Source organism: Maylandia zebra, linkage group LG10 (genome assembly GCF_041146795.1).
Source record: "Maylandia zebra isolate NMK-2024a linkage group LG10, Mzebra_GT3a, whole genome shotgun sequence".
Classification (NCBI taxonomy): Eukaryota; Metazoa; Chordata; class Actinopteri; order Cichliformes; family Cichlidae; genus Maylandia; species Maylandia zebra.
The window spans coordinates 19668944-19685420 of NC_135176.1; the positions used below are offsets into that span (position 1 = coordinate 19668944).

Consider the following 16477-nt stretch of genomic DNA (forward strand, 5'->3'; position numbering starts at 1 on the left):
CTATCTGTTGAGTAAATGAAGGTGACACTTTGTTGAAGTAGTGCTTTATTTCTACAGAATTGAAGTGGATCACAAATCTTGTTCAGTTTGGAAAGTACACATTTCTCTGCTGGGATGTTCTGCCTCAACATCTTCATTTTTTCACATTCTCTTGTATAAAACAAAAAACAAGGAGAGAACATGGACACTAACCTCTGCGACCGGTACATCCTGTTCGCAGCCTCTTATCTCTGTTACCCAACCAACCAACGTTTTCATCTGTAATGACTGGGCACAGTCACCTTCCTGCCATTTATTTGTGCGCTTTCTTGGAGTGAATCTTTCAAAGGGAAAGCTTTTAAAAATCCTATTTGCTTTAATTAATCCTTCTGTTTAGTGTTAAGGTGAATACAGGATACAGTTAGCTTAGAGAGTAGAAACAGAGGGAAACAGAGCCTGGCTCCATTTAAAATGTAAGGATTAGCCTACCAGACCCTATAAAGCTCACTTATTAATATACTACAGCAGGGGTTGGCAACCCTGGGCACGCGTGCCACAGCTGGCACACGAAGGGTTAACTGATGGCATGACCATAGCGATTTTTCGTTTTTATGGCCCAATGGGGTTTTTTTGTAATGGTATAAACAATGAAAGTGGTAGATTGGTGGCTATGGCAGAGCTTCCACAGAGGCCAGCGGGTGGATGAGGGAGAGGGGAGGCAGGAGGAGAGGAGACCCGAGGCGGGGTCAGATATAAACCAAGTTTAGGTGAAGTTTATTTTCGTTGTACTAACTTTTTACAGTCAGTTTAAATAACTTGTACTGCGTATTAGCTAGCATGATGGAGTTTCTATACAGCTGGGTGGGTGCTATGATGTTACTGATAGTGAACTTTATTTTATTCATAAGGTTAGTTAGTAGAGTTGCCAACCGTCCCGTAAAAAAATGGAATAGTCCCGTATTCAGAGAAAATATTACACGTTTTGTGTTGAGGTGAAAAGGAACAGTTTGTCCCGTACTTCAGCTAGAATGAAAAAAGCTGGATTTATTCTGTGTCTTTACGCTGTCACCTGCCTCTTCTTCTCTCATTCTCTCGCCTCTCTCTCCTGTTGCGACTTCAATCATGAAACTGATCAATGATCAGCTGATCGGCTTTTCTGACGCAAGTTCTATTTCTCTTGTTTGTTTATCGCCCACTTTGCGCCAGAAAAAGGATGTCGCACTAAACAACAGCAGCACGTTTAAGCTTGATCAGCTGTTGTTAGAATTTATTTAATATTACTTCCTAGTATCAGCTGATGTTTGCTGGAGCCACAGCTGTAAAGCTGCTGGTCATGATATCGGTTTGGATATGTGGTGAGAGGGAAACATGAAGATGAAACCAGGAGATGTCCTTACTGAATCATCAGAGCTGAACAGGTGATGGAGAAACAGGTTTACCTTTTAGGTGACATGAATGAGTTGAAGGGAAGTTATGAACTGTTTCTGAGAGACAAATAACACCAGGATCCTTTTTTAGGTAGCTGACAGCTGGTAACTGTGCAGGGGTGGATCTAGCAAAGTTTTGCCAGGGGGCCAGGTAGGGCATTAACAGGGAGAGGGGGGCAGAAAGACATACTTTTATTTCTTATTCTCATTTAAAATGTCTAGCTTATAATAAATAATTATCTGAATCTTAAAACCAAAGTTTTTATCTGATGTAAAATGTATAGAAATCATACATATACCAACAAGACAGTATACTTCACTGTCACAACAGCATTTGTTTTCATTCAAAGGCTTTATAGCTTTTCCTATAATACCTGGTGGGCCACTCTCTAGTCAAAATGCTCGGGCCGATTTTTTGTCCCAGTCCAGCCCTGGGCACGACACTCAGTGAATTAAAAATTAATGGCTGGGCCAGCAGTGCACATCACGAATTAGCTTGCATAGTTGTGCCGCTTCTTAATGACGGTATCTTAGATAACAACCCCAACTACCAGATTCAACTTGTAATTGGCTAAAAATAACTTAACCTAATGGTGAGAGGGACGTTGCTAGCTGGCAGTTTTTTCAAGTAATGTTGAAATTTCCACATTCCAACACTTCAAATGCTTCAGGAGCTGTCAGTGCAGCATCAGCACCGCGGAAATACACGGATACATCCGTAGACTCGAGACAGAATGCGTTTTTGGGACTATGGACCAATGTTTTCTTTTCTAATCAAACCAAAAAGCTTTAATGAGCAGCTGGATTTGTCTCACATTAACTGGTTGGACACAGAGGGCATCGAAATGAACTGATTGAACTGAAAAGCTCGACTCTGTGGGGTTCAAAGTTTGCAGACTACGAACGCAGCTGGAATCTATAGCTGTGCGTGTTCATGGTGCTTGTATTTTCACCTGCTGGACATCACTGCCTGACAAGGTTAACTGTCTTTAAAACATTGCAGAGGCCTTATTGATAGTATTTGGCTCTACATATTTGTGTGAGCTGATTTTCTCTCACATGAAGAGTGTCCTCAGGTAGCCGTCTGAATGCTGGACACTTCTAGACCTGTGTCTCTGAGTGGGTGACCAGAGGTCACATTAACATGTGTATCTCTGTATTAACAAAAATGCCATATTGGCCCAGTTTATTTTTCTTATCATTGTTGTGTGGAGACCATAAATAGCATTTGCATTTTCTGTTGTACAGTTTATTTGCTGCTATGGAGTTCTTGTTATGGATAAAAAGTCTTTTTTTGTTTCAAAATAGCTGATAGCTATTCGCTGATAGCTGCCAACATCTGCGAAGAAATATAATTCTATAAAGTTGTTCTATATAGTTTGTAACTGTTCATATAGATCATTATTAAATTTATTGCTAATGCAATCATATGGCACATTGACTTCTGAGGAAATTTTAGATGGCACTCGTCATCAGAAATGTTGCTGACCCCTGCATTACAGTATATCTAGCTTCTCTGCTTTTTTTTTTAAGCATGAAAAGCAATGCATTTATTTCATTGGGTGTTTTAGCAGGGTAATAAAAATGGCTTCAGCTCACCAAAAATCTGTTTAACTTTCTACATTTCAGATCAGGGTTGGGTCATTTGTGTTTCCTAGGGAGCACATAAGAAACTGGGACTGTTGTAGAAGGCTGCATAAACAGCTGATATCAGTTCTCCTCACTATTACTTTAGATTTAGGTTATTGGTGTATCCTATCACAACAGTTCCAGTTTCTCATATGACCGCTTGGGAAAATTAAATGCCCAACCTCACTTTAGATAGCCAACACAAAGAAGATGTAACATGTAATAAGTAAGTTGCCGTAAGGTGGATTTTGACATTCTGCTTCTAAATAGGTTTTGCTAAGTTTCCGTTTTACTTTTTTGTCCATAACACATTTGGGGGCTCATCTGGGAGTCTGACCAAAATTTTAACCTGCAGTTTTCTTAGCAAGAAATTAGAGCACTTCCATTATTATTATTATATGAATTGTTATATAAAGTATTATAAATTAAAAAAAAGACTATCACAACCAGAAAAAGGTCACATTGGTATTTATAAATTATAAAATAAGTAAAATTCCTCCTTATGAAAAGATGTTGTGACAAAAACACATATAAAATTAAATATGACACCCAAAAAAAAAAAGTCCAACAAAATGACCACAGTAATAAGTTAACTGACACCATGAATTAGTTTTCATTTTTGCCTTTCAAAGGTAGCTATGCTGCAGATAATGCATGCATTATCAGTAAATGATACACAGACTGATAAGATAACAAATTCATTGAAAAGTATATGAGGAAATAACCTGGTTTAAACACTTTCTTTGGTTCTGTCACTGAAATGATGTAAGGAAGTCCTCAAAGAGGGTCTGTATATAATAGTCTGATAGAGCTTAAAGTTTGTTTCAGCTGCAAGTGAAAATCTTTGATTGCTCTTTCTATAACCAAATTTAAACTGTCATTTAATCTTTAACTTATTCGTCTTCAGTGAGAGTGGAAAAACTCTGCTATGACTTTTTTCTTCTTCTTTTTAAAGGGCCTGAAAACATTCTTATGTAGCAACACGTTCTCACTCCCAAAGCGTAACATTTTACGCTAGGTGACAAATCGTCAACATATTACGTTTTCGGCTACCTAAATGACGACCTCGGAAAAAAGAGGAAATATGAGAACCGTCTGGACTCCATCTACACATGTTCGCTCTTTTTCTTCAAATCACTTAGAAACACGCTATTTATAGTCCTGGTTAAGATCAGGAATAAGGTTATGGTTAGGGCTAGGGATAAGGTTAGGTTTAGGGCTGGAATACAGGGCTGGAACGTCTATTACCGCGGGAGCGTCATTGCACTGGATTCCAGCCATAACCCGCCGCGTACCATAAGAACGCCGAAGGTCTCCTTTCGCGTTCCTCAGGAACGCCGCGGGACGTGACAAAACGTCGACATGTTACGCCTCGGGAGTGAGAACGGGCTGTATGTAGCTTTCCTGAGCAGGATACCATGAGTAATGGTATCCTGCAACAACAACAAACTATTGTCTGCTAAAGGTAGAAAAGTTTTATCTCAGACAGTGGATTTCTGAGCTTTTTCCTCATTGGTTTGAAGCAGAAGTTGGAAAATGTGATACTTTGTTCAGTGTCTTCTTGTGTGACTGTAGAATTGGATTTGTTTTTTTACAGGCTGTAAACAAATTCAAGGTTTACTATTTGTAGTGTTGGCCCAATCTGGAAAAGTGTCCAAGTTAAACATGGCTCTTCCCCAGGTGTTGATGGCTAAATTAATGCACAGGATCCCGATGATGTTGAGCATGAAACCAGCTTTCACCTGAAGGAACAAAATGTAATAATCAGATGATGACACAGGATGGCTAAAACTTTAGAATTTTATTAAAAATTCAAAATTATGCTCTGTGAGTTTGCATATTTGTCTGTTGAATAACACAACTAACCAAGATCTTATCTGTATTACCCCACATGGCAAAATTGGTATGGCCCAGATCTGGCCCACACAATGTGCTTACACATGGCCCACATACCGCAAAGAATGACGGCCCTTTGGTGGCCCAGATCTGGTTTGCCAGAGGTGGCCCACACATTGGCCAGAACAAGGCCAGTTGCAGACACACTGGTGGCCCTGTGCTAGCCCATGTGTGGATTACCTCTGGCAAACCAGATCTGGGCCACCAAAGGGCCGTCATTCTTTGTGGTATGTGGGCCATGTATAAGTTGTGTGCAGCCACAGGCCAGTTGCAGACACACTGCTGGCCCTGTGCTGGCCCAGAACAGTTTCAGCTCTGGCACCAGATGTCAGCCTAATGTGTACCTTAATCAAGCCATGTAATAACAACATGTGCCGGAACATAATAGTGCAAAAGTAACTCTGTTCAGACAGTGAATGGACTCAATCTTTGATAGCGCTTTTCTACTCCACTTACTCAAAGTGCTCTACACAACATACCACATTCACCAAATCACACACACTTTCTCTAAACTGAGTGCTTCCTAACTACATTAATACACATTCAAACTTGACATACAGACTGGAGGAAAATAGGAAAATAGGAACATAAACAGTGCCATCATTACCAGACCTGGCCCACATCTGGTTGGCATACACCCTGCCATGACACCGGTCAGCCAGACGTGCCAGGTTGATGCCAGATCCGGGGGCTAGGCCTGTTTTTTATGCTCCTGGGTCACATATACCAAACCACAATCAGGCCAGATATGGCATGGCATCACATAAACAGCGCCATCTACGCCAGGCCTGGCACACATCTGGATAACATACCACTTACTTATGGATGAGCTACAACACATTGAGGTTGATTTAAGTGTCATGATACAGCTCAATAGTCACTGATTTTAAAGAGCAAATTGATGATACTAGCAGCAGATAGCTCTCTTGTAACTTTGAGAAGTGACAAGAAGGACAATTGTATTGCTTTTCCCACTCCAACAAGGCCAATCAAAGACAGTCTTATTAGCTCAAATAAACTAAAATCGCAAAGGCAGCATATGTTTGTATGTCATATGTATGCCAATCTTACCATATCTAGGACTTTGAGGTTTCCAAAAGAAAAGGCAATGGCATTGGGTGGTGTGGCCACAGGTAGCATGAAGGCCAGAGAGGCAGCAATAGTGCAGGGCAGCATCACGTAGAGTGGGTGGAGCTTAATATTTTGGGCCTAAAGGAGCGCAAAACACAACACAGTTAGATTCATGGAGAACATACGTGCGCACACATCTGTCAACATATGAGCTCCATTTACCATTGACGCCAATATGGGCAGGAACAGGGTGGTGGTAGCTGTGTTACTGGAGCACTCGGTGAATGTGGCAATAAGTAGGGAAAGCACCAGTGAGATAGCAAAGGGGGGAATATTCTGAAGAGGTGACAGGTTTTCTCCCAACCACTTGGATAGATTTGATGCCTGTAAAGGTAGCAGGAAAAATACACAAACAAATGTTTAGTATTTGAGAAAAGCTACCACCATGGCTCAGAGTATGTCTGCTATCGGTCTACCAATTTGGTCTTGACTGAAATCTCTCCTCTACTAGATGGAATTGTCATTAATTTTTGTGCAAATGATAAGCATATTAACAAAACCTCCAAAATTCAATCACCAAAAACAAACAAGAGACCAGTATTTATTTTCTGATTCAAGCATTTAAGTATCCAGTAATCACCAAGACTAGCATTTAACTGCCAAAATTCTTTTTAGATATTCTGTAAGGGAGAATGACATAATAAAAGGTGAAGACATGGAGTCCAAGGGTGTTTACCTCACTGCCAGCAGCAAGAGCAAAACCTCCTCCCAACAGCAGCACTATATTCCAGGGCATTCGTTCATGAACCACATTCCAGGTCAACAGAGCCGGTGGAGCCTTTATCCTCTTACCTGTGGGACACAGATGAAGTTTAAACATCAACAAGTAATTAGTTTGAAAGTGCAACATCAAGCCTGCCAAGCATTCTTCACCCAGTGCTCCAGTAAGCCCAAACTGAGTTCACATGAACATTTTTAGAAGCAGTGTATTACACCAAGGTTAAAAATGAATACTTCACCTTCATTTGTGTATCCGTAATTGCTAAACGGCAGCTGAGAGGGGATGACGAAGAAGAGCGATGACATTAGGATGGCAACCGTTCCGTCTGTCACAAACCTGACAGACACGAGAGAACATGATTATATATGCTGCCTTTTAAAAATGATGAAGAGAAAAATGTGTAACATCATATTTACTGTCAACTGTGGGGCAAAACAATGTAACTGTATTTGACATACATTTATGTTGCCATTTTTTTCAGTCTGACCAATTTTTCTCTTTTATAAAAAACTAACAAAAAGAAAAAAGAAAGTTTAATAAAAAAAGAAAGAAAGAAAATGAGGACTTTAGCTACAACTTTGTTGCGCTTGTGAACATTTCCTGCAGAAATATTACTCCAGTTCAGAAGTGCTCAAATTGCGGATACTCAGACGGGCACTTCAGCTTTTCATGTAGACTTTACAGCAGAAATAAATAATGAATGCTTAAAATGTTTGTCTGGTACAAAAAGAACTGTACTGGCATTTGTTTTTCCTTCATAACGCACCTGTTTAAACTGAGGCTAACGTGTGAGCATCTCACCTGCGTTTCTGTTGCTTTTGGATCATTTAATGTAAATCTAATAAAATATATGACTGTTCATTCTGTGCTCCAGTTCTAGTGATTGACATTCCACCATCACAAATTATTTGTTAACTTTATGTGATGTAAGCATTTGTTTTATGAATACAAACTAGGGGATGTTGTATAAGAATGGGTCAGAGCCAATCACCCAGACCCTCTGAGCAGGATTAAAGCAGCATCCAGGTATTTATCTGTCAGCTCATGTTTGCTACCTTGGTTAACAATGCTGAATTGGCTCAATGTCCAATCACTTTATAGATCTTAATGCAGAGAGATCAGGTCACTTTTTATATTTTATAGCAAAAGTGTTAGCTGCAGAATCACAAACAAAGCTGTGATGTCAAAACATCACAGCTTGAAAATTATTGAAAATTATTTTGTTATTTTATTAATATTATTATTTTATTTTATTTGTGTCTCAGTAGACTTCAGTGCATTCAGCACAAAAGGTGCCAGAAGACTTTGTGTGACTTTGCTTGTAAAATATGTTGACTCATCCTGCCTCAGAGGCATTAATGCAGGACTTTATAAACCACTGGGTGATACCACAAGTGCTGCATACATTTTAATGCGCAGGAAAGCATGTGTTGAATTGATCATTTCATGGCCAGCTGTTTGGTCTTTTTGTTGGTAATATGTGGCGCTTCACTTCATTTATATCTAAAGGTCATGCTTAAAAAAGAACTCACGCAGCGTCCTTATTGAACAGCACTGTGGCCCAGCCAGGCATGAAGCCCGGCTCTCTGGTAAACCACAGAAGCACGAGCAAGATAAAGAGGACGAGTACCGCCACCTCTGCAAACTTGATACGTCCCAGCTTCTTGTACTCCACTTTCATCACTGTGTATGCCGCTCTGTTGCTTTCACTTTTCTCACCACAGCCAAATGACTTCTTCAAACTGAGGAGAGCAACAAAAAGATATAGCATATCTCTGCAGATGCTAAAAAAAAGTCAGTTTTACTTACAGCGTAGATTAATTTATTTTGTGCTGTTTGAGCAGCTTTTCTGAGGATAGTTTAAAATACCTGGGTTTGTTTCTGGCTGATTATACTTACTTGAAGCCCAGGAACATAAAATGAAGCCAGAACCAGGCGAGCACCAGCATGAGCACCATGCTGGGAAAACAAAAGCCAAACCAGCTGGCAAAGTTGATCACGTCAGTATTGTTAGGGAAGATCCTTCACAGAAAGAAAAACAAAGGGATGTGAAGAGAAGATACAAGTGGTTCAATGAGCAGTGACACACCTTGAAGATCATTTCTGTTTGTGTGTTGAATTGGGTTTTTTGCCTTACTCGTCCATTTGGCCCTTGAGGATGAGATTAGGCGTGGTCCCTGTGAGCGTGGCCGTGCCTCCAATGCTGGCAGAGTAACACACACTAAGACTCATCCCTTTGGTCAGAAGGTCATACTTCGCTTCTATGGATTTTTCTCTGAACTCTCGCTGTGTGTCATGTACATCTGGATCAAAACACAATAAGACAGAGATGTTATTGGAAGGGTTTCTTCTAGAAGTCCATATGTGTATGTAGCATTTTTACTTACACACAGGATCCTGTGTGTCTCTTTCGTGTATCGTCTCCAGCTTGGTTTGAACTTCCAGCTCAAATGCGTGGTTGTCCGCATCTTGGATCTGGAGATCACGCTCATTTGCCTGGGTCTCTGTATCTTTCAGCTGCTGTAGCACAGCGTGTGCGATGGGTAGCATCATGGCTGTGGTGGCTGTGTTGCTGATCCACATGGACAGGAATGCCGTGACGCTCATGAAGCCAATCATTAACCTGCGTGAGAGGGAATGGTGATGATGATAACGAGGAGGCATGAGTGAAAAATCCTCAACATCCTCACTAGTGCTCTGGGTGCATTGTTTTTTAAATGTTGCTGTACTGGGCAGCTCCTTGAACTCCTGGAGCAGTTTGCAATACCACCCTGTCAAAATTCAAGAACCATGCAAGTAAAGACATAGCTACGTCTACAAACGATAGATGTTTCTGAATGAAAACAGAGAGCAGTTATTTGTTGCCATCTTTATTGATATTGATTGTTTATTAATTTTATTAAATTTAATCTTTTATTCCTTTTCCTTTAGAGGCGACCACACCTGGCTTAAATTAGATGGCATTAGTGTTTGTGCTTGTTTGTCATCCTTATTAAACTCACAGGTAAAGTTTCTCATTATGGGAAACATCAAATGAATATTTTTTTTGCCATTTATTCAAACAAAACAATGGTGATGCAAAGAATCTATCCGGTATGACGTCACTAGCCGTGTCTGGGCCTAAACTCCGCTGCAGGTCCATATATCAAACGAGCATTACTGAGAGTTGAAAAACTGTCTAAAGTCTTTCATCTTTAATGAAATGATCAGCGTTCTGCTCTACCAGGTGTAACAATTGAGTTTAACATCCAGGCATCCATGAAAACGGAATTTATGACATTTAACGGAGTTAGAAGTTAGCAGGAAGTTAGCTCGATAGCTTCTATCTAAATACAATATAGCATGTCCTGACTGCGGGGTTTTGGAAACAAATTAAAACGTACAGCTCTGTTATCACTTCCAACATAAATGAAGACAGAAAACTAAACAGCAGTGACGTTTGTAGGGTTACTGAAGTTTGGCTAGCTGGTATATAATGATGTGCTACGTGACCGCTAGCGACACAGCTATGTTAGCATAGCAAGCTAACTTTTTTCCCACTCGATAAAAGTTAACGTGAGTGTTCTGGGTGGTCAGGAACAAATGTAATCGCATGGCAGGATGCTGTAAAAGGACCAAACTTCAGCCAGGAGAACAACTGAGATAATCCATCCACAATATGAGGTTAGTCATTCATATACTGCTGCATGGGCTGGACTGTAGTTATATTCTAAGGTTTTAAAAACTGAGCTTAAATAAATGATTAGCAGTAATAAAAGCCGAGGGAGGTAAACAGTGATCACTGACTGTTTTAGGAGCTTTTTGAGATTAAATAGAAGAAAATACAAAACATTAAACATGTTAACAACACAAAAGCCATATTAAACGCAGACTACTTTAGGTCCGGAAGTAGGATCCGTCACGTCATCACTTAACAACCGGATTCTGAAAGACTTGTAGACTTGTATGTCAAGGCTCTCTTACAGCGATGGACGAACACCAACCAGCAGCAAAACCCGGAGAGCGATTCGTTTATGGAGGTTCCAGTGTTCGACCGCGATGGCCACCAGCAGACCTCCGATGAACAGCATGTTCGAGTCTTTCAGATACTCAATACTGACCTGAAACAGATCACACAGTCGCTAACATTAGCACATGGATCAAAGGTAACCTGTGGACCTACATGTATCATCAAATATGCTTTATGAGCAATAAACGCAAAAAAACGGGATCAGCAGTGTTACCATGCCAGTAGAAGTATGGCATAAAAGAAGTGACTGGGGGTCACATCACACTTTCAATAACTGTTGTCCTTTTTAACTTCTATTTTCCACACTAAACTAACTGAAGAGTTTCTTCCCTTGACACTCCTATTTGCTTTCTCATGCGACACACAGTGTTGTATCAACACTTTTTAATTCAAGTTCCTCATAAATGGTCTTTCTGTTCTCAGTGCAATTAAAAAAAATATATCCTAAATTATATTTAAAATCTCTGATTTTCATTTTATATTCATAAGCAGGAGCAAAATTTTCTTACGTGTGTCAATAACTCAGATTTTTATATAGAATCATTTTAAAAATAAAGACAGTTTTATGTATAAGATACAATATAATAAGATAATAAAATAAATAATAAAAGGTTATGTGGTCCTGAGCAGGTTCTAAAATGATTTAAATAGAAACTCAGAAAAACAACAACACACAACATTTTACACAGTGTCATTACTAATTAACCAAAACTAAAAACAGAAGCAGTCAGTGAAGTGAAGTACACAATGCCATGAATCAATTTTAACAGTAATAACTTGACGTAATCCTTTTCTGCACAGCTTTATTGGTTTCTCACATAGTTCTGGAGGATTTGGGCCCGGCTCTGTTCAGAAATGGCCTTTCCAAACACTGACGAGCAGCAACAATTGCTTCTCTAAAATCATTGCTCCTTGGCATTGTGTTAACAAACACATTAATGCGCCAGACCAACAAACTGGCAAATCTTCTACTTTTTTAGAGGTGCTGATAATCCGTTAATCAAGTTCATTTTATTAGCAGCACCTGGCTGCCACTTACGCTATTATTTCCTGTTGAAGCAGTGAACGTTTTACATTATTGCTGTGTTGTGTTATTAAAATATACTTATGAAGCACAGAGGTGGAAAAAAATAACCCTACATCTCCACCCTTCATGATGCCCATCATAGGAAAGAGGATGACTGGCAGTAAGGCAGTCACAGCCAGAGGCATGCACTCTGTGCACCAGTACAGAGCCATGAGGATGATCGCGTAGCCACATCTGGCTTCCTGTAAACACAGACACATAAATATAACATCACAATCACTAACATGTGATTTGATTACATTTTGTGCAGACGCACACAGAAGCAGAGACCAACCCACAGTTTGCAGCAAAGTGCATACATGGTGTTAGGTATTTTAGTACCATGGGAGCATTTACTGGATATTGTTTTATAGTGACATTATGCAGGAAAACTCTGTCATTCAATAAGGCCCCTTTGTTTTAGTTATTTTTCTCTTTGACCCAAGAATTGATGTGTGAGAATCACAGGCTGGTACAAGGTTGAAATACCACAGAGATCACTCCCTCAGCTACATTAGTTTCTTAATCTTTTAGACGCCTGTTGAAGGCCAAATGGTTTGTTTCAGATTTCACTAATGTAAGAACTCTTTGTTTTGTGCCTTGAAAATATGTCGCTGAGATAATCACAATTGTAGCTGAATTGATAAACTACACAAAGGATGCTTCTTCACCCAAGGGCAGGAAGACGCTGCCTTATCTTGGTCTGTACTGGTTTAAACTGATAAATCTGCTGTCTCATGAATTTTACCCTCTATATAAACTGTTGTACTTGTGAATAAAGTTGAGTCACTTTGGGAAGACAATCTAAAGCAGTCTCTGTTTTCTTGTTCTCCCAAGCTGCTCCCGAGCTCGTACTAACACGCTGAATGGCATGCTTGAATATTACTTGAGAATATATTTGACTGTGTTACAGACTAAGGGACATTCTCTGCTGATAGGTGAAGGTACATTCTCTGCTGATAGACGTCCACGCCTCGAAGGAAGTCGATCCACGGATTAGGCCCTGGAAACCGTTTCCTTCACATGGAATTTTCCTTTCGCTTATCTTTTCTTTTTAAAAGGCACCAAGTCTCTATACATGCAGATAGCAGCAACCCTTGATCATAAAACAAACAGTTTGTCGTGTTCACATCTCACAAGATAAGTTTTTACCATCCTCAATAAAAGTTATAAAATCTCTTTAAGCTCCCGACACAAAACATTCCACTGCAGACAAGACACTGATAAAGCTTAAGTTTCAAAAAGATTTCCTAAAACATTATAATAAAACGTACAAAATAATATTCGTGTTATTATCTACTTTACAGTTATATTTTAGACAGCTACACCGTTCTCTTGCAGCTTTTGTGTAATGGAATGCATCGTATATTATAGAAATATTTTTTACTACAAGTCTGTGTATTTAAGCGTTAAATCTAATGTCTACATATTAAATAGAGAGCTCAGTATAATTACAGGTAACACAGGCTCTAATTTATTAACAGTAATAGGGGTCATATTGGGTAGTGTAGTTTGAGCCCACCATCTTTATGTGTCTTTAATTGCACTGTAAAGCACAAAGGTTCAGCTGAGCACCACAAAGCCCGCTTTGTTTCTTATCCTTCATACATTAACAGACCACTTCAGCACTTTCAGCAAAAAATGAAGATGATAAAATCAATTTGGTGGTGAATTCAGTTGCTATATGTCAACACATAAGAGATTACATGGCTTGCAGGGATTTTGAGGTGACTGTGTTTAGTAATCATATTAAAAAACTGGCCCTGGATGTCTACGGTATCTTTCGATTAAATCAAGTCTTTCAAAGTGAGAGACGTGGTGACTGAGTTAAGTGCACTCAAAAAATAACCTGCAGACATGTAATGTCACAGCAGCTTATGTTTGTGTCATGATCTTGGGTCTTTTGACCCGGCGTTTTGAGTTTTAGCCTATTTTGATGTTTTTGATTTATGTTTAAGTCCTTTAGGTTTTCTAAGTTCATTTCTACAATGCCTAAGTTGCTGTTATAGTTCATTGTTTTTTATATTCCCCTTGTTTCTTCTACCCCTGTGTTTAAGTTTCCCTCGCCCTTTATGCGTTTCATGTCTGTGTGTCTTATGTTGTCACGTTCGTGTTTTCATGTCTGGGTTCCATACTTTTTTCTGTTTTACTGTGAGAGTCCCTGTCCTGTATGCAGAGTGTCTATTTTGGCTTCTCCCTTCCCCCTCATCAGGTCTGATTTGTCCACCAGTTCCCCATCCTCTCATTATCTTTTTGTGTACTTAAGTCCTTTGTCCTCCTTTGTTCAGGGTCAGGTCATCTGTTGTCTTTTGCGCCATCTCTCAATGTTCCAGGTATTTTTGTATCCATGCCAAGTTTCATTTTTAGGGTTTTTTATGTTTATTTTTAGTTTCCCCAGTTTAGGTCATTGTTTATTCTCATCTTTGTTTGCCTTATGCATTACTTTAGATTTCTCCATCAGCCATGTTAAATGGTTCACTTTTTGTTAATTCAAGTTTTGTTCCACGTTCCTTTGTGTCTGTATTTGGGTCCAGTTTTGTTATAGAAATAAAAATGCAGTCTATTAAAGAAAATCATCAAAACTATATAAGAATATCATCTATGCTTCTCTCCAGACGGCCTGCGTCCTCACATGGGGACATTAAATTTTGGCTTTTTTGCATCTTAAACTTCATTCTGTTCAACAAAGTGTTTCTTACTTTGCTATACAATGTGTTTATTGTGTTGTCCTATAGAAGAAAACTGGTACCACATGAGGCTGTTACAACATTGTAATAACTTAACCTCTTCAACGATTTTAAGATTTATCAGGGCCCGAGGTCAGGGAGATTAAAAATGAACCCCAAATAAGAGCCTGGGTATCAGGAGGATAATTGACCAATGTTGTAGTGTGAGTATTTGTTTATTTTTTAGAAATAACCATCATTAGTCCACATGTTTTCAGCAGATTCAATAACTGCAACAAGAGAGACATGTTAATAAGTGTGAATAAAACACCTGACTTTAAAAGCTTTTTAGCCCTTGAATTCGAACAACATTCAAACACCATTTATGTTATCCACTACAGACAGACGGACAAGCCTAGCCTGTTTAACTGTGATTGACTGCACTTCAAGTAAATTCACTCAGGTGAGAGTGTATAGTTTTAAAGGTGGGCATCAGCGTAGGTCAGTGATCCAACACTTAAATCATAGATTTAAAAATAATTACAAGATCTGTTCTTTAAGAACAAGTGTCAGATTAACTGAACGGGTTATAGCCAAACTTCTCAAATTGCACGTGTACAGATTAGTCTGGTCAGTGAATATAAATCTTTAGCTGTTTTTTTTTTTAAACAAATACACTCACCGATGAAGGATAGACGAGAGGCAGAGGAAGGAATACAAGCGGCGTGACGAATATGATGATATAGTTCCTGTGGTGCCACAGAAGATGCAGCACTCTCTCCCAGTTATACATGATGCTCTCAAAAAATGAACTAACAACTGAAATAAACTCTTTCTAAGTGTTGCAGGTAGGTCAACGCTAACACAAACACTAGTCAGTATGAAGAAGAGGCACAGGGCAGCTGTGGAGCTGAAAACTGAGCTCAGGTGGGTTAACAGTAGAGGTCTGCTCCACAGAAAGTCACTGTGGTAAAGAGAATAAAGTCAGTGCAATTTTCTGTCTATATCTCTGGTAGCATATCAAACATTAACTCATAGAGATCAACATCCTTGACAGAGAAGCAGCTGACACTGTTGGGAAAGAGCAAAAAGTAGCTGCAAAAGCAGAATAAGGGGGAGGGACTGGAGACGGACAGCCAAACAATAGAGAGACTTTATCATGTGAAGGAGTGCAGTTCCAGTAACTTAACCAAAGGTCAATATCTGTGTAAGTTTCACCTGAGATGAATTTCTGAATGATTCAAATTTTTCAATAACTGATTCATTAAACAAAGAAGGGAGTTGATGTCAGTTGATGTCAAACAGCACAGCGAGAGATGAGGTGTTTTAACCTAAAATGCACCGATTTTGACAAAAAAACAATCATAGCCTCGCTACAGCCATAATTAGGTTATATGAACATTATTTTATCTCCTGTCTGACTGTTGTTACTGCGTCAGATGTTATTTCTCATTGCTGCATAGCTCATTGTAAGACTAGAAAAGTATTCTAAAGTATGATTTCATACAGTCAGCAGGTTGCATGTGTCAGAATAGGATAGGAGGAACCCATACTCCTGCATCTGCCCTGTAACAAAGAACAACTTGAAAAAAAAAACTCAACGTCTTAAAACAATGAAATCATTCAGTGGATTAAAAGCTTGTGACTGTTGCTGCTGACTTTGCAAAAGTTCTGGCAACCAGGATTTTCTCGTTCAATTGCGACATTGCGATGAGATGTCAACAGCTGTCTAGTTTCTTCCACTTTTTACACTTTTTTTAATATAATTTTTTTTTTTAAAGGCAAAACGCTGGGAAGTTTGTTGTTTAAGAATAGCATTTAAATTGTAAACCATGTTATCTTAAAATGGCAACCACAACTTTGCCTTTAAACACAAACACTTCCATCTGGGACATTTAACAAACAGTGGCTGGTGATTTTCAAGGAATCCCAGTGAATCTTTGTAAAGACTTT

The 16477-nt window shown here is 39.2% G+C and overlaps 1 protein-coding gene across 2 annotated transcripts; it reads right to left on the bottom strand.

The window, feature by feature from the left end:
* Window positions 1–45: 45 nt before the first annotated feature.
* Window positions 46–15575, bottom strand: slc13a2 (solute carrier family 13 member 2). Of its 2 annotated transcripts, XM_024803976.2 has the most exons (12): window positions 15207–15575; window positions 11933–12061; window positions 10747–10883; window positions 9171–9406; window positions 8921–9086; window positions 8683–8805; window positions 8316–8525; window positions 7022–7119; window positions 6739–6854; window positions 6225–6386; window positions 6003–6140; window positions 46–4777 (listed from the first exon to the last, which is right to left on the bottom strand). In XM_024803976.2, exons 1-12 carry the CDS (start codon window positions 15315–15317, stop codon window positions 4646–4648), a joined length of 1758 nt encoding a protein of 585 aa, XP_024659744.2. In that variant the 5' UTR covers window positions 15318–15575; the 3' UTR covers window positions 46–4645. The 2 variants fall into 2 exon arrangements, with proteins under 2 accessions (XP_024659744.2, XP_076745405.1); XM_076889290.1 differs by lacking the exons at window positions 11933–12061; window positions 15207–15575 and adding an exon at window positions 11007–11898.
* Window positions 15576–16477: the final 902 nt, after the last annotated feature.

Excerpts from the sequence above, each read along its gene's own strand:
- slc13a2 (XM_024803976.2), bottom strand. The coding sequence starts at position 15,317 with ATGTATAACTGGGAGAGAGTGCTGCATCTTCTGTGGCACCACAGGAAC. Across the intron at positions 6,855-7,021 it reads TTACGGATACACAAATGAAG|GTAAGAGGATAAAGGCTCCA; the intron begins GTGAAGTATTCA and ends TGTGTCCCACAG. Across the intron at positions 6,141-6,224 it reads TGCCCATATTGGCGTCAATG|GCCCAAAATATTAAGCTCCA; the intron begins GTAAATGGAGCT and ends GCGCTCCTTTAG.